General features: G+C 41.2%; 1 protein-coding gene across 3 annotated transcripts; it reads left to right on the top strand.

Moving 5' to 3' along the window:
- Nucleotides 1-1,311: 1,311 nt before the first annotated feature.
- On the top strand, nucleotides 1,312-18,653 carry arhgap40 (Rho GTPase activating protein 40). 3 transcript variants are annotated; one of them, XM_084543750.1, is made up of 15 exons: nucleotides 1,312-1,519; nucleotides 6,739-6,953; nucleotides 7,866-8,086; nucleotides 8,640-8,718; nucleotides 9,335-9,495; nucleotides 10,320-10,485; nucleotides 10,752-10,843; nucleotides 11,179-11,256; nucleotides 12,149-12,308; nucleotides 12,889-12,971; nucleotides 14,104-14,310; nucleotides 14,531-14,674; nucleotides 14,862-15,013; nucleotides 15,167-15,222; nucleotides 15,758-18,653. In XM_084543750.1, exons 1-15 carry the CDS (start codon nucleotides 1,446-1,448, stop codon nucleotides 15,862-15,864), a joined length of 1,995 nt encoding a protein of 664 aa, XP_084399876.1. In that variant the 5' UTR covers nucleotides 1,312-1,445; the 3' UTR covers nucleotides 15,865-18,653. The 3 variants fall into 3 exon arrangements, with proteins under 3 accessions (XP_084399876.1, XP_084399874.1, XP_084399875.1); XM_084543748.1 differs by lacking the exon at nucleotides 1,312-1,519 and adding an exon at nucleotides 4,024-4,265; XM_084543749.1 differs by lacking the exon at nucleotides 1,312-1,519 and adding an exon at nucleotides 4,024-4,265 and having other exon boundaries at nucleotides 9,347-9,495.
- Nucleotides 18,654-20,101: the final 1,448 nt, after the last annotated feature.

Genomic DNA, 20,101 nt, shown 5'->3' on the forward strand with positions numbered 1-20,101 from the left:
AGTAAACTGTGTAACAGAGGAGACCTTATGTTCTGTTTAGTATAACTGGACCGGTTTGGACAGTGGAGCATTTTAATGAGTGAACAACTTAATTGCATCCAGGAACTGATTAGATTGACTTGAATAGGAACTGACAGACTAAAACAAGATTTTCATTTTAGTGGTAATTCATAAATTTAAGTGGTATTCATCCATCTCCTAAACTAGTTTTTGTGGACTTCATTAACACTCCCAATGGAGGGAATTATAGATGTACAAATGATAGATGTACAGGAATGCAAAACTTTTCAACTTTTAATGTCTTGGATGTTTTAAGTGGCCTTTTCTAATCGCGTCTCAACTCAACTCAACTCAACTCAACTTTATTTATAAAGCCCTTTAAAACAGCTGTGGCTGACACAAAGTGCTATACATAAAATACAACCTAAAATATAAGACATCAAACATAGCGTCTCAGTTTATCCACACGCATTACCGTGTATCTTTCATCTAGTTAAAAAGAAAAGACAGTGCAGGGCAAATTTATTTATGGAGCACATTTCATGGACTAACACAGGCTACAGAAAACATTTAAGCCTGGAATGAAACTAGTCACAGCTGCAGCATAATGACTGAACTCATCAGTCGGTTTTATCTGAAGGGATTGAAGAGTAAAAGCAAGTCATAACTGAAGTTTGGCCTTAAAACTTGTATTCAAGAGATGTGAGAGAAGGCGTAGATTTTATTTGATGCTGTTTGTGCTCTTTGCCTCATCCACCAAATATATGTTCTTCTTGTGTTCCTCCTTCAAAGAGGCCTGATCAAAAGGTCAGTAAGGAGATTTTCATTCCTGTCTTAGAAATTGCCTGTTGACACCATTGACGGTTATTCACAATCAACCATGCTGTAGATAATTGACAGGAACGTGGATCATGGCCACCATTAACTACCATAAAAACTACTACGAGAACCAAAGGTCAAGTTAAAGAAACAACATTCCAGATTCCTGTGCTTAAGTTTGATCAGTATCAGCCATGAGTAAGTGGAGGTTTTACATGTTTATTAGCCCCAATAAAAGAAGAAACTGCAGTATAAGTTGATCCAAAAAGTGAATGAACCCACTGGAGCAGTCAGAGCAGTCAGTCAGACATGCAGCTGTTGTGTTGCTCCATCCATTCAGCCCCCCTCTCCTGCCCTGACCATACTAACCATTCATATGATATCTTCCTTCTGTCTGTCCCAGCCCCTGTCAGTTATTCAGCCACTCAGCTTCTCTCTCTCCCAGCCCCCATGCAGGCCTCTTTTCCTGCCCCAGGATGCAATGTAGTGACGTACCTCCCAACACGGTTAGACTATCCTTGTCCTAATGTGTTCGTGCATTGAAGAGATTACAAGGAAACAGCTTGCCTGGGGCAGGCAGCCGCTGTTTCCTGCAGCTAGCAGCAGTTTGGGGGGACAACAGCAGGATGCCATGGGGGAGAAGTGGCTCAGCAGCCCTGCTGCTACTCTCAGGCAGAGGTATCGGGCGGTCCAAGGCCAGGTAGGATTAGTCTTTGACTCTTGTTGTGGACTGTTGGGCTTGTGGTTCATGTGTAGGTTCACTTTTACTGTTAGGCAGAAATTGGTTTGGGTGCCACTTTGGTTTGACTTCTTTTTCCCAGGTGTTAACCAGAGCAACAACTGTAACTGTCTAAATGTTGTCACTTTGAGTATAAGAGTTTTGCCATTTTGGTGTTTTTTATGTTTTGGTTTGAGTGCTTTGTAGACTTGCTGTGATTCAAACCCATAAATCTGTGTTATCTATTTAACAGATCCTATTTCTGTGACGGGTTGATAAGAAACACTTTCTCAAGGCCATATGAGCTAATTGTTGCATTCTTTGCAAGCTAAGAGGCTTTCGGCCACGAGGATTAACCACTGTGTTGCTTTCAACACGAGACACTTTTTTAAGTGGATTACTGTATTCCTTGACCAGTTTTTTGTTTGGGGTTACTTTTTGTTTTTTCCCATAGTGCTGACTATGAAGGTAGACAACTTCTTCACATTTTGTCCATTCTTCTCTCAAAGTGGATGGCTTCCTGTTGATTCTCTGAGTTAATGGGAGGTCCATTCAACAAGGAACAATCCCAACACCCTGACATTTTGTTTAGTCCACTTTCTAAAATTAACATGGACCTTGTGCTTTGTTTTGAGGCCAGGCTGTGTAACTTGCTGGAAAGTTGAAAAGTATTTTTAGCTGATTTAAAACTAAGACAATGACTCTTCCCAAAGGGTCTTTCCTAAAGAAACCTGGGAAAGAAATTCAAATCTATTGGGTTTACATGTTGTGGTTGCTGGCATTTTAGCTTGAAGTTAAGCTTTTCAGTTTTTATGTGTGAATGAGTGAGTGAGCTGGTTGCAAATTTAGATTGCAAGCACAACCAAAGACACTTTAGCACAGCAAGTTTCTGTGGAATTTTTATGGAAATACGTTTCCAAGATTGTTCCATAATGCTGTTATTAGAACGGACAAAACTAAGTCACGTGGACATTTGAAAAAAAACACATAGTTGAGTCACATGTGTAAAAATGCAAGGCTATTGTGTCAAAAATACTGCAACATTTTTTCCACGTTTCTCTTCACCATAACGTTTAAGGTGTTTGAGTTCTGTCTGTTTACACTGTCAGCAAATATATATGGGTTTACATTAGCTGACAAGAGAAAATGAAAAAAACAACGACGAGTCAAGTTGTCAGGTTAGTGAAGCTTTTGAAGATTATAGGGCTTCTTACAATCAATGTTGACGGACCTGTTGCACTTGAGAAACCTGAGAAAATGTGTCTTGGTTTATGTTTCTGTCACTCTGCCTTGCGCCTATACACATACATTACATCACACAGCTGACACTTGATGCTTAGTTGTATCAGATGTTTATTTGTGTTCAGGTATGAGGATGTTATTGTGCTTTGAAGAACATGAATGGTGCAGTTTGTACCTTAATATGTTCTTCTGTACGTGAAGCGTGATTTGATTTAACTCACCATGTCATGAGCTGTTTGATTAAAGATTGCAGCACAGTTTGAAAATAAAGCTAATCCTTTGATCCATTTGATTAATTTATTTCTTAACCGTGACATAAAGCAGAGAGGTGATAAAATGCCTCGTCTTTTGTAACAAAGAATTCTTGATTAATGAGAAGAGGTGTTCATGTGACATTAAGTTTGTCAGCTTTCACTAATGGATCTAGAGAGTTCACTGTCCACATCCATTAAACATCTATTGGCCTAAAACAAGAAATCTGATTGTGTTTCAGCTCAAGTGTTTTAAGTGGGGGTTTTAGCAGGTAATAGTAATAGATTCATTTTTTTTTTTTTTTTTTTTTCAACAATAGTTTATTGATTTTTAAACATATTAAACACATACAAACACACAATAACACTGACAAAGACAGTGTACATATTAAACAAAACTAAAATGACAACAAACAAATAAAATAATGAAACAAGAAAATAATGGTATAACAAAGACACCACAAAGCACTCAGCTCCTCACAACAGTATCAAAGTTGTGCACGCTTATTACTAAGAAACTCCAGTAACGGTCTCCACACCTTTTCAAATTCTTCTGCCTTTCCTCTAGTTATATAAGTCAACCTCTCCAGTACAACACAAGATGCCATCTCTTTCACCCACACATTTATCAAAGGTATATCCATTTTTTTCCAAGATAAAGCAATAAGTCTTCTGGCCTGCAGAAGACCAAAGTCAATCAGAATTGATTGTCTTGAGTTAACAATAAGGTTGTCTGGATATATGCCTAGTATACACAACTTTGCTTGGTGGGATAGATTCATTTTTAAACCAGAGTTGTAGTTGACAGCCGTCAGGCATGTAGGCAGGGCGTGTCACAAGGGAGGGGACAGGTGTGAATGATGTATTGATGTTCAGGGAGTCGTCACTCCCGCCTACATTCCACCTCCAGTTCCACTCAGCTTGCAAGCATGCCACCCAGCCTCAAACCACGCTGTAGACTTACAACATCACTTCCTGTTACTGCTCAGAGAAGCTGGAGCAGAGGACAGATTTACAACCACCAGGTCTGGATAAAGCTAGGTTTTGTACAGGACTAATTCCCAAGATTCCTTTAGCTGTGTGGATATGGGAGGCAGAGAGGAGGCAATGGTGAACAGCCTCGGATCCAACATGCAGTCTCCACGAACCAGATTGACCCGTTTCGGACTCCGTCCAAACCAAAGCCAAGTGAGGGTCAGGCGAGCGAAGCCGTTGTATCTCAGGAATAAATCCAGGTAGGTGGCATGAGAAAGAATTAGAGCTGGAGGTGGATCAGCAGGACCAAATTCAAAAGTGTGTTTTGGGAAAAGTCTGACAGCAGTCTGTGCTGTAAATGAAATTATATAGATGGCACATTGTTGCCAAAACATAAACATGTCTTTCAAACACCTGCAGCTTTGGTATGTGTAGTTTACGTGTGGAGTCTAATCCAAACTATTTTAGATGCTGACTCTTTCAGTATTTGTTTTCAAATTTAAATTTAAATTGCTAATTCTTATCTGCGTGTTACAGTTTTCAGACAAGCAGTTATTTGTGAGATAGAAAGATGTTTCTCTTGTCATCTTTTCATTTGTCTTTGACCTCGGATCCATCAGTTTTGTCAGGTTTTGAGCACCTATTATTGCTTTGGACAGCTGTGTGTGAGCCGCATGTTGTTTTATTGCTTCTATATTGATTTTTAGGAACGCATTATTACTGGGTTTTATGTCACCTTTATGTCATGTAAACTCAGGCTATCACTTGCTTAAAACTATTTTGTATTTTTCTACTTAAATCTGTGTAATCTGTGTGGAGCCGATAGAGTTCACTACTCTCTTTGTCAGGTTACATATGGCTGTAATTATATTGTATTAACTTTATGTGGAGACAATCATAACATTAAGTAGGTTTGCAGTTTTTTTAATTGTGTAAAGTTTATAAAATGTTAGTGCTCTTTTATGTCACTAACAAATTGTATCTGAGGTACACCTCCTCTAGATCTGAAACAGATTATTTTAAAATTACTCTTCAACAACTGGAGTAATTGCTCAAGTCAATTAAATCATAGATGTCAAACATTTGCGACTGAAAGGTTGTCAAATATAAGCACTTGCTGGTTTGTTTGTGTTTAATGTAATTCTAAACATTTTGGGTTTTTGTTGGCTGGTTGGAGGAAACCAGCAATTTGTCAAGTGCATGTGGTGTGATTAAAGTATTTACCATTAGTTTATATAGAGTACACTAAAAAAAGATCTGCCTTGTCAGGCCAATGTCTGGAGGTGTTCATTAATGCCATTGCTTTTACCACCAACCCAGTAGTTTAGGATTGTGCATTTGAAATACATTCAATATTTTTGAAAATAAATCTAATCCGAAAATCTAAAACTTGCGGAAATGTTGGAGGTTTTCCACTGAATGAACTGGAATGCTCTGGAATAAAGTGTCCTGTCACATTACATGTCTCTGCTCTGTGTGTTGGAATGTAGACATACTGGTTCAGAGAACAGTAAAGCCATGGCGTGACCCATTTTACTTAATAACAAATGACACTTTTGATAAATAAGAAGCCTTTAAATGCTCAAGCAGCTGTCAATTGTAAGGTAGTTTTATGTAATAGCGCTACATTAAGTGCACAGTTAGAATTCTTTAATTTAGATGTTGACAATAGATTAGGTTGTTAATCCATGCAATCCAAACACAATAGTATTATAATGAGTCCTTCTGTAGAAACATCTTTTTTTTATTTTCTTTCTGTTACTTGCTCAGAAAAGAGCCAGTACCTAGTTTCTATTGAAACTCACAACCTCACAGCTCCTCCCAGGCCCATCTTTTGAAACACCATGAAACTGGTTCAAAACACCAAAGCATTGATCTGAACCAACACTGATTTCACTCATGTTGACTGGTGGATGATGTGGGCATTTTTGAGGCGCATCTTCATGAGTCTGTTGAATGATAGTTATAAGTATGACAGATATTTTTGGCACGCATCTGTCTTGAAACTATGATTTCCTTGTCTCTGTCTTTATTCATGCTGGCATGATAAGCCATCTGGCATTCTTTGGATATCTACCAGCACCGTTTGGAATGTCACTTAAGACTACAAGAATGTGACTGAACTACAAATCAGTGGTATGAATCACTTCCGGTGGCTGTTGTCATTCGACCACATTTTTATGGTTGAGGGTGAGAGTGTGTCTGCCAGCTGAGTGTGTCCCATTGTGGTTAGAGAGTTAGAGAACAGTATCTTATGTTGTTAGGTCCTACACATGAAATACAGGCTGGTTTTATCCTTGCTTTGGTTTGGAAAGAAACCAGCAAGCAAATTAAGATGATTTATCTTTTTGTCTTCTTAAATTAAACATTGTCTGTTTCATTTGTCATTGTTAGTGGGTTACATTCAGATGAGAGAGGGTGGAGCCCTGATGAAAGCAGATATCACATTGTAACAGTGACATCTAGTGGATATGCAGGGCACTCTGCCTTCAGGACACATTTTCCAAGAACAATAGAGACCCCCCTTCGTGTCCGTTCTCGCCATCGCACTCCGGGCCTCCCTCCATCCCACTCCTTTTGTTTCTACATCTCTCTGGGCTCTCCCGGCTGATTCATCTTCCCTGCACCAGCTCAGTTTCCGTTTCTGCTGTGTTTGTATGCGTCTTTGTGTTTCTGCTCATTTGTTTGCATGCATGCGTGTGATTTCTTTACGTGTGTGTATGTCTGCACCAGAGATCCCAGCCCCACCGAGATGAGCGTGGAGCCCTGGGCCAGCCCGCAGGACCAGGCAGCTGCTGAACACGCACACAAGCCGCTCTCCCAGGATCAGGAGCAGCACCCCGACAAACTCTGCTTGGACTCATTTTGGAGTGAGGTTGAGACCATTCGACAGGGGAGTGGCTACACAGACCTTGACTGCAGCAGGAGAGACTCCAGACAATCAGAAGGTAAACACTGCAAATCTGATGCTGGTTGATCTAGGAGTGAACAGAAAAGCTGAGAAAGATTTACTCATGTGCTTATCTGGTGGCATTACAAAATATTCATGTTTAATTCAGCTCCTGTAGAGATCCTCCATGAAATGATGCATTTGTCATGGCAGCGTATCAGGTTTCTCCCATGCCGCAAAGCACCGCTCATCACCATGACAACAGCTTCAAACACTCTGTGGCGGGGAGTGCTTTATACGCAAAGTCAAATAGCCGTTTATGAATGCTGAATGCTTTTAGTGGGAGTACTCTTTTATTATGGCCAGTCAAATGGCCTGATTGTGTTTATTCTGCCCGTTAATGGACACTTTTCACGTTATATGTTAAACAGAAGCACTGCTTTAATGTTTCACTGATGTGCAAACAATCTGTGTGTAATCATGAATGTTGATTTAAATTACTTACTAATGACGGCATTTAGTGTCCAAAGGCCAGGTCTTCATAAGCAGGTCTGTCAATGTCAAACTAGTCCATACTTAAATTTTGTCTGGAGGGTTAAGGTTACACTGCGTGGTGTAAATGCTGTACAGTTAACTGAGCTAACTGTAAAAAGTAAAGCTTAATATGTGACCTGTTTAGAGAACGGATAAAGACATGATTATATTGTTTACTCTTCCTGAAGCAGTTACATTTGGTTATGTTGCATCTTATGATGCTGCTCTGATTTTATTACTTTTAATTGGCTTGTTTCCCAGCAACAAATTTATCTGTTACTTCACTAGCCAAGACAATGACTAAATTAGCAAATCGCCACTTTACAACTAGCTAGAACTTACTTATAGTTAATTTATTGCGTTTTATCGACATCTTGTTGTCGTTGGTCTGTGTACATACTGTATCTGTAACGCCTGCTCCATGTATTTGTCTCAGAAGGAGAACAAGAGGAGCAGTGGCTGGCCGATGCTGGTTTATCGACCCTCATCAGCGAGGACAGTGAGGATGTGGACAAAGCGGTGCTTCTGTCCACTCTGACCCGGACGCAGGCCGCGGCTGTTCAGCGTCGCCTGGATTCCTACACGCTGTCCCTCCGCAAAAGGAACAAACCGCCCCCACGCGACGTTCGTGACATCTTCAACTCCCCCATAGCTCAGGTCAGGACATGGACATGCAATGTAAATCAGAGTCTGAGGCAGACAGTTCTGCAGCAGACCATCAAAAAAATGACAATTAAAACATCTGAATCTGTGCTTTGGATGCAGCTATTTAAAAAAAAGCATGTCACATCATGTATTTCTTGTCAACTTTACGTTTAAATGTCAACCTCAGATTCTAAAATCAGAGGCTTTGATTGTTGTAGAAAGTCTTGTGTTTCCCAGGTGACTGTCAGTCCTCATTGAGGGTCCTCCTGTTGTTCCAGTGTATTGTGCTGTCTTGTTTCATTCAGGATGGCTGACCTGTGGCAATAAAACCAAATCACATGTAAAGGCCATGCTTTGTCCTCGCTGCCTGTCTGACACATCCAGAATAGAGATTGTGTTCCTCCGATCCTTATCAGTGCTTTATCAAAGGACACACTCTGTCTACTCTTGTCCGTCTACTTAATGGACAAAAAACATACAAATTTTATTCCCAGTGGTTGACAAGATATTAAAGAAAAAAATTGTACATTTGATCAAAACGCGAATCTGTGTGCTCTTTCATCAGACCCTCCTGCCTGAGTCTCAGCATAGTGAAGACCGGCCCCAACACAGTATGGCGTCGGTTGCCAAAACACCACTAACAGGTAAGAGCAACACAATATAGACTCATGTCAAACATAAACTTGCAAGTACTAAAGAGAATAGCAAATAAGTAGATGTACTCTTGAATCCATTCAAAAATTTGGTACAGCACAGAAGCAGGTGAAACTCCATCGTCTGGAGTTTACAGTTTACTTACAGTCTTTTAACAACATGTCTGAATAAGTAAGACCAGCAGATTTGGCTCGGTGTGATGAGGATGGATCAGGTCACAGCCCAGTCATCTGTCTTCACATGTGATCAGATTAATCTCTAGATAACAACTGGTCTTTGCATGCTGCTGCTGGGGAAAGTCCCTGTTTCTGTTCTATGATAAAAAGCTGGAAGAAGTGTTTGCTAATTGAATGAATAGTACAATTAATTTCTCAGTATTCTAATATTGTAAACATACAGCAGGGACCACGGCGCTCAAAGTTATTAGTGACAGACTTCAGCGCTGTTCTTTTTTCTTTTCTTTTTTTTGTAAATTTCTGTTCTTTCGTGGCAGATAAGAGTCAGTAAAGAGATAAAGGAAGTTGGTGGTAGACTTCCTCATTTTCATGTTGACTTTATATTGTTTTTCTTCCTCCTGTTCCATCACATAGCGTGAATTCATTTTAGTTTCTCCCTCAGCTGTGACACCAGAGCACAAACGATGTGCTCCTAAAGAGGAATTCCTCATCACTGACGTGGCTTACTGCGAACAGGCTGTCATTTTCCTTAAACAAGCCAAACTGCCGCAGAGTAACAGCCAACGCAGGAAAGAGGACAGCACCCTGCCTGTAAGCTCCCAAACACTTTGCATGTCTTCCACTAACATTCCAGAGCAGGTGTAGGTTTCACTGGCACTAAAGAAACTTTACAAAAGTTATTTCAAACAGGGAAATTCTGTAAATGATCTGCTGATGAAATGGGACCAAATTTGCAAATGGAACAAAAGGGAAACACCCACATGTGTTGTTACAATTGAAATCTATTGATAGAAAAGAAGATTCAAAAGAATCCTATGATTTGAGGGGGAAGCACTGTACATGATGAAGAGTGATTTTTAATGTCCCTGTGTTCACGTGGGGTTAACACAGTTATTTTTGTAGTATTAAACTTGAACAAATAAATATAATCCAAGCTTTTCATATAAATCACTGTACATGTCGGTCCACGTTTGGAAACCTGACAATGCACTCAAACGTTGTTATAATCCATTTGCACTCAGTCCTCTGCTGTTGGTTAGATAACGAGGTTAATCACAAAAGGAGTGATTAAAACAAAACAAAATGAGATTTGTTGTGTCACAGAGTCCAGCGGATTTATTTTTCCGACTAAATAAGTTTCCTCTGCAAAAAGGAAAATTAGTTGTGTTTTTCAAAAGAATCACAGAGTTCTGGAGAGGGACTTTTGTTTTGAGTTTTAATTCGTGGTGTTAATTATGCACGGATACATTTAACTCACATCTAATTGAAAACACTGCATAGAGAGGAACTGATATACAGTACATTACAATGAGTATATTCCTATTTTGGTCTTTTTTCTCATGTGTTCTGTCTCCCTCTTCACCTCCATTTTCTTACTTTCACCTCTAATCCATCGTCTACTCTCACCTCCTCAGCGGGTGGTATGCCACAAGTGCCGTCTAGGAGTGACTCGTATTCAGGATCTCTCCCACACTGACATGAAGAAGGTGCGTCAGTTGGCTCTCATCGACATGACGGCGCTGTGTGACCTCCTGGAGCTGGAGGTCAAAAGGAACAAAATGGGCAAGAGGAAAATCCCAGGTATGCAGCAATATTATTCGCTGCCAGTTGCTCACACATAGACATCACTGAAAAACTATGGTTACGTATTCTTTAGTATGGATTAATCCGTGGTAAATAATCCTTGAGAATTTTGCTCTGCAGTATAATGAAGCGTTTATTTACACGTAATTACACAAGAAACAATATTTGACCCATAACCAGTCGAGAATTTCTTCCCCAATTCAACACTGAGGAAGAAATTCCTCGAGTGACAAATGTTCACCTGACACTTTGGTCTTCCACAGAGAGCAGTCTCTTCGGGGTGCCGCTGGCCGCGCTGCTGGAAAACGATCAGAAATCGAAGCCCAACACCTCGACTCCTCTCTTCTTGCAGGCAGTAAGAACCCATTAGTACACTATACATGTACAGTACATTCATTCTTTGTCTGTTCTGCACTCCTCTAACACAAGACAACCGTTTTCTATTTCGACTATATTTTGCTTACCATGTGTTATATACAATTTTGATTGTGTTGAACACTCAAGCAGCGTCTTTTGAGTCTAGAGAATATAAAACATTACCAGTGTCCTCTGTGTGTGAGGACACTTTGACCACACCCTGCTTGTAGCAGCAGTTACTGAGTATAACCAGCAGAGGTGAGCGAGAGATTCTTATCTGCTGATGCTTGACTCTGCTGATGTCTCTCTCCCTCTCTCTCTCTCTTTCTGCAGTTGTTGTCGTTTTTGGAGAAGAAAGGAGTCGATTCGGAGGGGATCCTGCGGGTTCCAGGATCTCAGTCCAGAATCAAGGTGCAATATCTGGATATACGCACAGATAACACTGCCCCTAAGTATTGTATTTATTTGTCTTGTGTATAAAGCGAGGTAAAATATTTCATGACCTAAATGGGATGAAGTATTGACGTTGTAAAATGTCAGAAGTGCTTGGGAAGCTGAGAGGAAAATCAACCGACTTTACTGAGTTTAACTACAGCTGACATTTAGAAAAACAAGCAAACAATGAGACAAAATCAATAATGCTTTTCCAGCTGCCAGATAGCCCCCAGTACACTGTATGCCTTACCTTACACGTACAGGTGACTCTGAACCAGTTAAATAAAAGCTACCACCAGAGAGCGCCAGTTAGCACTAATAAAGGAAAAACTTCCAGCACAGATACTCAATTAACGAATTTGATAACAGTGATCACTCAGAAACAGTTAACTGAGTTTCATATTTTGGTTGTACATTATTTCTTTTGTTTATGATTTTAATGGCATTTCAAAGTATTACCCATATTAATGATTATTTTCAGCGGAAAACATTATACATGCATTTATAGCCTAAAGACAATGTCTTTCTTCAAGTAGACCTTTAAAACGCACAAAGCGTAACAACTTAATTAATACAAAACATAATCAACATAGAAACACTATGAAAAAGTTTATACATTTGAAGAATAGAAACAGAGTAGAAATTCCGTTTTCTGTTAAAATAAATTTAATACAAACAAATTTTCACATCAAGGCAGCTCTGTGAAAACTTTAAATAACATACATGTTGGTTTGAGGTCATGACAGATCTTCGAGATAAATAATGTTAAACAATAGACATCTTTTGACAACTAATTATAGAACAAAAGAATCACAAAGTAGCCGTGTTGCCAATCTCTTCTTAAATCTACATTGTTTCCTGCCTGCAGCTGCTGCAGCAGAACTTGGAGGCCAACTTCTACTCAGGGCAGGTCAACTGGGAGGAAGTGAGTCCAAACGACGCTGCAGCACTACTCAAGAAGTTCATCCGGGAGCTGCCAGCCCCTCTGCTCACCGCCGAGTACCTCAACACCTTCAGCGCAGTCAGAGGTCAGTGGATGCTACACAGTGATTCCTGTTGTTAAAATATCTCCTGTGTTTCTGTTACCTTTTCTGTTCTTGTGTTCCTCTTCCCCTTCTCTACACAACAATCTGCTGCCCACTTTTCCCAACAGTTCAGTAGGGTTCACATAATAATTACCTAATTCTCTTCACCGTGATGCTTGGGCTGTGTGACACTTATCTTTTCTGCTGCGTCTGAAAAATCAACATTAAGATGAACAAGTTGATAGCATTTTAAGAGGTGTCCCAGCACCACAAATACATTTGCAGTGACAGCGGCAGACCTGGAGATTATCTATTTTCACAAAAGCCTCACCTTAATAAAAAAAAAAAAAAGCAGATTTATATTAATGTAACCCGACTGATGACTCCCTGATGTATAGTTTGTGAGGAGGATCAGTTCAGAGTGATAAATGACAGAGACATAAGCTAACAAACCTAATGGCTGCCTGTCATAATGCCATTAATCTTTAGACATCCCATTACTCCTAGTCAAAAACAAAGGAAATGAAGAGTGTGTGTGTCTGTGTGTGATCAGTCTGTCTTATTTACTTGCTTTCTCCTTCAGACATCACAGAGCTGAAGCAGAAACTCCACATGTTGAACCTCCTCATACTGCTGCTGCCGGAGCCCAACAGAAACACGCTAAAGGTAAAAACACTTTTCAACACTTTATGATTTCTTAACAGAAAGAGTGAGTCTTGCCCTAAAACAATCTCAGAACACTTGGAAGAGACTGATGTTTTTTTAAACGTCTCAGTCTCTGCAAAAGAAATATGGACAGAACATTTTAATTCCTCCCATGTAAATCCTATTTGTTTTACACAAGTACAAAGTTAAGCTAGTTGGTCTTGAATTTCTCATCCCACTTTATGCTACTTACCCCACACTTGCTTTTAGAGGGAAATGCTATACTTTTAGCCCACAACATTTATGTTTTACTTTTATTTTTACTTTTCAGATAATGAAGTTTTATAAATACAATCCAATGAATTCCATTCAACCATTATCTATAACTGCTTATCCTACACATGATCATGTAAGCATGGAGCCTGTCTCGTATGGCACATTGGTTGAGAAGCAGGATACAGCCTGAACATGTCAACTTGCAATTTAATGTGGGATTTCAGTATTCTTACAGTGTAATATCACAGATTTTACTTTAGTACTTTAAGAACCAGAATATTAATTCACCTGAAGAAAACTTTAAAATAGGACTTTTTACAGAAAGACAAACTTCCCCAAAAAGAGCAGCACACTGCTGTTTAATATTGTTCACCACACGCTACCTCCTCTTCTTGGATTTGTCAGAAATGTGTCCTAGATGACACTTGACCAAAGCACTGTTCCATAAAACATTACTGTATTATTCTGCTCATACTTCACATTAAAAAAAGAAAAAAAAAAGAAAAAGCTCTGTTATATAACAACTTGCATTAACCATGACTCACTTTCACCAACACAAGTGTGCAGTCAGCTCCACTTATAGCAGCCAGGAGCATAAAACCCACCTGAACTAATTATTTTGACTCCAGTGGAGGCAGCCGAAAGTTACTGTGCATTAACATACTTCTCAGCAGAGGTGTTACGGATGATTCAGTCACTGTGATAATTCACGTTACTGTATTTTGTGCCGCCTGTAAGAGGGCTCTTCCTCCTGATTCTTCAGTTGAGGGGGATCTAAAATCTACTACTGCATGTTGAGCCTTCATGCTTCACAGTTTTAACCAAAAACAACAGAAATATCTTTTGTTTCATGTGTTTCTTTGTGTGTTTCCTTAAGGCCTTGCTCGAGTTCCTCAGTAAGGTGGTTTCCAGGGAAAAGAGAAACAGAATGAATCTGTGGGCCGTCGCCACCATCATGGCTCCCAACCTCTTTCTCCATAAGGCCGTCCCCAGCAAACTGACTGAAGGGACAGAGAAAGGACAGGCGGAGAAGGCAGCTGACGTTATGAGGCTCCTCATCCGCTACCAGGACTTGCTCTGGACGGTAGGACCACCCACAGAAACACATTAGACATGACAAAAATTTCATAGAGAAAAAAATAAAATGTAGTGAAAGCTGTAAACTGTGTAAACACAACAGTCTGAAAGTTCCAGAGAAACCATGTAACTGATCTGGTGATAAGATGTTTGGCAAACACTGTGTAGACATTTGGCATGAAAGCACACGCCTCATAAATGTTTTGTCACGTTGTTTTCTTCCTCAGGTTCCTAATTTCCTCCTTAGCCAGGTGCGCAAGCTTAATGAGAACAGTAACCGGCGCTACCAGTTCTACGATCGCCGCATCAAGAACCTGCTGAGGAAGATCCACGCAGACAGCAGAGAAAAACCTGACAAAAACAACTCAGAGGTGAGCTGGTTTAGCAGCGCTGCAGTGAGTCAATGTTGGCTGTGATTTACTGTAAGAAACTGAAGTTCTTTGTGTTTGAAAAAATAAGTCCACACCAGACTCATAATTAGATGTATTTTAAAAGTCAGTACGAAATCAATGTCATTACAGTGTTTAAAATTGTCGTACTCTTGTTTGTGTCCTGCAGCCACATCGTACAGTGAAGGTCCAGGTTGGAGACCTTGTGAGCGGCACGATGGAGTATCAGCTCAACATCAACTCACGTGCCTCAGACCTGCTCGCCCAGTTTCAGCGCCAGTTCCTCCGCAGCCCCGACAATGGAAAGGGAAAAATGCGAAGGTATGATACTGCAGCAGCTCAAAATAAACACTGTAACTTTACCACATGACCTATGTCTGCTTGGATTCTTCAAAAATGCAAAAGTGTGATCAGAATTTTAACTTTGTTGCCTCGCATTTTCCCACTTTCATGGTGCCATGTGTCTCTCCACAGAAACGGATCTGTGGTGTATCCAGAATGTGCCCTGTACGAAGTGGGAGGAAATATCGGTAAGTCAAAGTGTCAGCACTGTTTTTTCAGATCGGAGCAGCACTGACATTTGCATGTCTTTCTGCTCATTGAGCTGATGAGAGTAGCAAGGTCTTATGTAACAAAGTGTGTAAGTGCCAAAGAGACATGAGCAGTGCATCTGCAGTTATCAGAGCAGACAAATGCTTATTACACACATGTCTGCGCACTCACAAGAGAGCTGACACAGTGGACAGCACAACTAAAACTTTTTCAGTTCAACTTTGGGGCAGAAAACCTGTAAAGTTTTAATTTTGATTATTGTTTTGACACAAACACAAGCCGAGAATGAATAAACAGTCACTTAATTTAGAAAAACGGACACAGAAATTATCCAAAACTCTTGTGCTCTCATGTACAGAAACATTAATTCTGGCCTGTCGGTCATGTAAGGGTTGGGTTAAATATTGTTAGCTGTTGCCTTAATTGACTAAAAGTAAATCCTATTATTCATTTAGCTCATCTGCAAACCATTTAACAACTTTGGGGCTTAAATATATTGTGTGTGTTCTGCAGGTGAACACTGTCTGGATCCCGACACACACCTTCTGGATTTGTGCAACAGCAACCCTGGAGGAGAATGGGTCATCAAGCTGAAACCCAACGGCAGCAGAGGACTGTGACACGGAGGCAGTGGAAAAATAAAAACAACAGTCTTAAAAAGACAACAACTCCACACAACCATTGCTTCTTCATGTCTGGCCCCTCCTTGGAGCAACAAGAGAGTAGGAGACAGATGGAGGAAGCAGAAACAGAGACGGAGAATCTGCCAGGAGCAGAGCCTGAAAGCTGTCCTTGATCACATGACCACACACGGCCCTCTTTCTCTTTCACTCAGCCTTCCTCTTTAGGTCTCTTTCCATCTCCTTCTGCTCCTTTTCCCATCCTGCTCCATCATTTCTCCTGCGTTCCTACAGGGCCGCAGCGCTGCAAGCAAAAGGCTGCTGACGTGACTCATTACTTCCAACAGAGAACCTGCTGCACAGGACAGAGGAGGGAGAGAGAGGGAGAGGGAGAGAGAGAATGGACAGTTAGCTTCGCCATCTTTTCTCTCAAGCCATCCTCTCCAACGATGAGCGAGCAGATGGGGATGCAGAGCACCTCTGGCTATGGAGAGCCCAAGTTACCCCCCCCGTCTCAGGCTAGCTTCTGCTCCACATACGCAGACAGTGTGTTCTCCTGTTGTGGGTTTGATCCATCAGCCCTGAAAAAGCTGAAACATGATACAGGTTTCAAGCAGGAACTGTTGAATCACTCTGACAGCCTCATCATTTTTTATTATTCTCACATTTTAGACAGGCTTTCCTTGATGACTTGTTTCATCCTTTTACCATTTTTCAAAGCGTTTTCTCTGTCTGTGTTCATTTGAAATCTGATCAGGAACATACACATGGCAGAAGAGAAGAGAGACCAGCTGAGAAAATCTGATTTCTTCTCACTTTCTTCTCAAGTTTTCTCACTTACATTACAAAACCTTACTGGAGACAGTAGATAAGTTACTTGTGTGATTGTAGTATAAACATAAACCCTTATGTCATGTTTCTTTTAAAAACTGAAAGCATGTGGAACAGAAGCAAACCAGGACATGCTCTCTATAAACACACACTTACCAACTGATCAATCACTAGATCAATCTTCTCAGTCTGTCCTGTGGCTGACGTCGGTTTTACAGAAGTAAACGAAGACGGAGGATTTCTCAGTTCAGACTCCTGTCTTCGTCAGTGCCATTTAAAGAGGGAGAGAAACCCTGATGAACTGATATCCCTTTATCTGTGAAACCCTGAGATCTCCTGGGTGTTATAAAAATCCTCAGACTTCCAAGGACCCCCTGACCTGAACACAACCGTGCTCGGGGAGACTCTTCTCTTTTTGACACCAAGGGATTCGGTGTCGCGACCTCAAGGACAGACATTGTACCTCTAAAGGGAGTTGTTAAGGACACACAGTGAAGCTGGTCTTCACCTTTAAACACTAATGGAGTTTAAGGCGCTGAAGTGACTCGTGGTTGATACTGGGATTATTATTATTTATATGAATGTAATAACGTTGTTGCTCCTGTACTTGGTGAGTATTGTGTAGGATAGAGAGACTTAGAATAATGTGGAGTTGCTGCACTCAGTGTAACAGTATGATGTGTTAAGTCGCCCATACTCAGTGTGGGAATTTGCAGTGTTTGCGTACATGTGTAGTTTTTTTTTTTGTTACGGATCTCTTTACATCTGATAGTAGTAGTAAATATTACTCATTCATATGCACTCTGCTGTGAGGAGGGATCACTGCAGGACTGTGTGTAGTGATCGTGTTGCTACGCGAAGCCTTTCCAAACACACACAAGCAGCAAATGAATGTATTTAACATTTTGTACCGATCATCAGATGTGAATCGTTTGCTCCTGGCAGTCGGAGCCATGTTGGTGCTCCGCGGCCATTTTGTGGAAAAGTGTCTCGCGCACTCTACTCGATAAATGTCGTAATGACAGCGGGCCCCGCCACCACCATCTATCAACGCCCTCTGCTCCGTCTCTGTCACCCCCTCGTAATGGATCTTAATGGCAGCGTGGTGCCTGCATCAGAAACGCGCGGAGGAATCACATTTCTTTGATAAAGCAGAAGGTAATAAATGGGTGTTATAAATTCTGCTGCCCCGGACCTGGCGACAGCCCTGTGCGTGTGTGTGTGTGTGCGTGCATGCATGTGTGTGATGAGCTTCATTACACAAGTCCAATTGGCCTGTCCCAGGGTCCCAGGCACAGTTCAATGCCTCGGCACAAAGCGAGCTGATGAAACCGCCTTCTGCTGACAATCAGGAGAACTAGGTCACCTCTGAAGCAGCATCCCAGAGGGCGAGCAGTGTTAGACCAAACACCCCGAGGAGCAGAGCACATGCGCACACATTGTCTAAACACACATGCTGAACACCACGATGAGGTGTCACCAAATCAGGGGCCACAAGTCCACAGTACAGCATTTTCCTATTGACTGTGTTTGTGCTTGTATATATGTGAGTGTGTTTGTGTGAGTAAGCCAGAGAGGATGCTTCCTGAAACAGTGTTATCCATGTAAATCACTCTCTTGGAGCTGGACAGTTACAGGGACATTTGTTACCTGCTGGGATCAAAGTGTCGACCTTTTGTTGTTGATGATTTTAGACGTCGGTCAGTGGACGTCAGAATGTATATTTATGCCCCTTTACAAGTTTTTAACATGTCTGTGAAAAAATACTTTTCTCTAGAGAGAAACTTGCTTTTTTTTGTCAATAAATGTGAATCTAATGTTGTGCTAAGCATGATTTATTTTTTCATTATGAGCTGCTGTGGGAAGATGCTATCAACAAAAGCATCATTCATCAACGGCACAGTTCCATCTGCTCCTCCATATTTATGCATCCACAAAAAGACAAACCCGCGTTGTGAAAACAGAGAAAGTCTGTAGTGAGGCGTCGCTTTGATTCTGCTGCAATAATCAATAGAGAGATTAACCTTGTAATGTGTGCGGGTGGAGAGGCCGGAGCTGCTCAGTTCCTTGATTATTCATCACCCGCGCTCCTGGAGAAACCATTTGCGACTAACTGCTTCATCAACTTCGATTATTCAAGGTCTCAGCGTGTCCAAGCGGCTGCTCGGGAGACAAAAAGCAAAAGTGATGCATCATACAATTCTTTTTGTTTTTGCCTTACACAAGGTGAGATATTTTTGAGATGCACCTTGTGGGAAATGACGTCCATAATAATGCATTTATGGTTTGATTTCTGTTGTGATGGATCAATATCTTTAAACAAAAAATTGCTTATTTTCTGAGCCTGTAATGTCAACTTCAGTATCTGCAGAACTGTGATGTAAAATCTAACTTAACATTTCTGGACGTCACTGTTTTCATCTGGTCACTGGACACTTTTTTCACCCACCCTAGGTTTTCTGCATGTTTGGTTCTTTTTCCAGCTTCATTCACTCATTTCCGACAACAAAAACATCACTAAGCAATCAAAACTGCACCCCCAGACGGAGCAGCAGCAGCCGCCAGCCTGCCAGACGCAGGCCCCTTTGGCCTGCTGCAGATCTAAATTACTGTAATCAGCGGATGAATAGCAATCAGCAGCCTTGTATGAGCTGCTGGCAGAACGCCTGACCCCCGTCTCTCTCCACCAATCAGGCCGCTGCGTCCCATTCACAACTAATCACGACGCGCACTCAGCGCTCGCCACTTCCCTCACATGTGATGGAAGGAAGCGCTCCTCTTCTCCCTTTTGTCTTTTTGTGTCAGGCTGACCGGATTGATGAGGGATGATGGAGGGAGATGGAGCTCTTTTCCTGTGCTCGCATGGTGGCAGCCATGGTTTCCCTCCTGGCACCAGCTAAAGAGCCCCCACTTCTGATCACTGCACAAAAGTTTCACTTTTAAATTTGATTTCTGCTAATGATGTGTTGCAGTGAAGCAGGAACGGGCGGTGCTCTAAATTTACCAGGGTCGCAAGAACTGCAGCTTGAAACTGAGGTCATCACTCATGGAAACAGTTTGAGGGAGTTTGTGGTGGAAAGAAAAGCCCGCTGATCACTAGGTTTAAACCAGTTGTGTTATCATCACGTCACCGTATTACTCACTGTGAGTCATGGCATTAAATACCACTGTCTCCTCTTTGAGGGGGCTTTGACGAGCCGAGGTGGGCATTTTGCTACACAAATGACACGTGGACCTCAGGTTTGAGTGATCTATGCTTTTGAATCATTTATTTACTGTAAATTCACATTCAATCCAAACCAAACCAAACCATAAAACAACAAAGAGTGACAGGTAGACAAAACAAGCTCCTTTTCGAGTGTACCCTCTCCCATACAAACCCAGTTTTATTAGAGTTAAAAGTCGT

This window comes from Chelon labrosus (genome assembly GCF_963514085.1).
Source record: "Chelon labrosus genome assembly, chromosome: 4".
Taxonomy (NCBI): Eukaryota; Metazoa; Chordata; class Actinopteri; order Mugiliformes; family Mugilidae; genus Chelon; species Chelon labrosus.

Excerpts from the sequence above, each read along its gene's own strand:
- arhgap40 (XM_084543748.1), top strand. The coding sequence starts at position 4,117 with ATGGGAGGCAGAGAGGAGGCAATGGTGAACAGCCTCGGATCCAACATG. Across the intron at positions 6,954-7,865 it reads AGACTCCAGACAATCAGAAG|AAGGAGAACAAGAGGAGCAG; the intron begins GTAAACACTGCA and ends TATTTGTCTCAG. Across the intron at positions 12,309-12,888 it reads CACCTTCAGCGCAGTCAGAG|ACATCACAGAGCTGAAGCAG; the intron begins GTCAGTGGATGC and ends TTTCTCCTTCAG.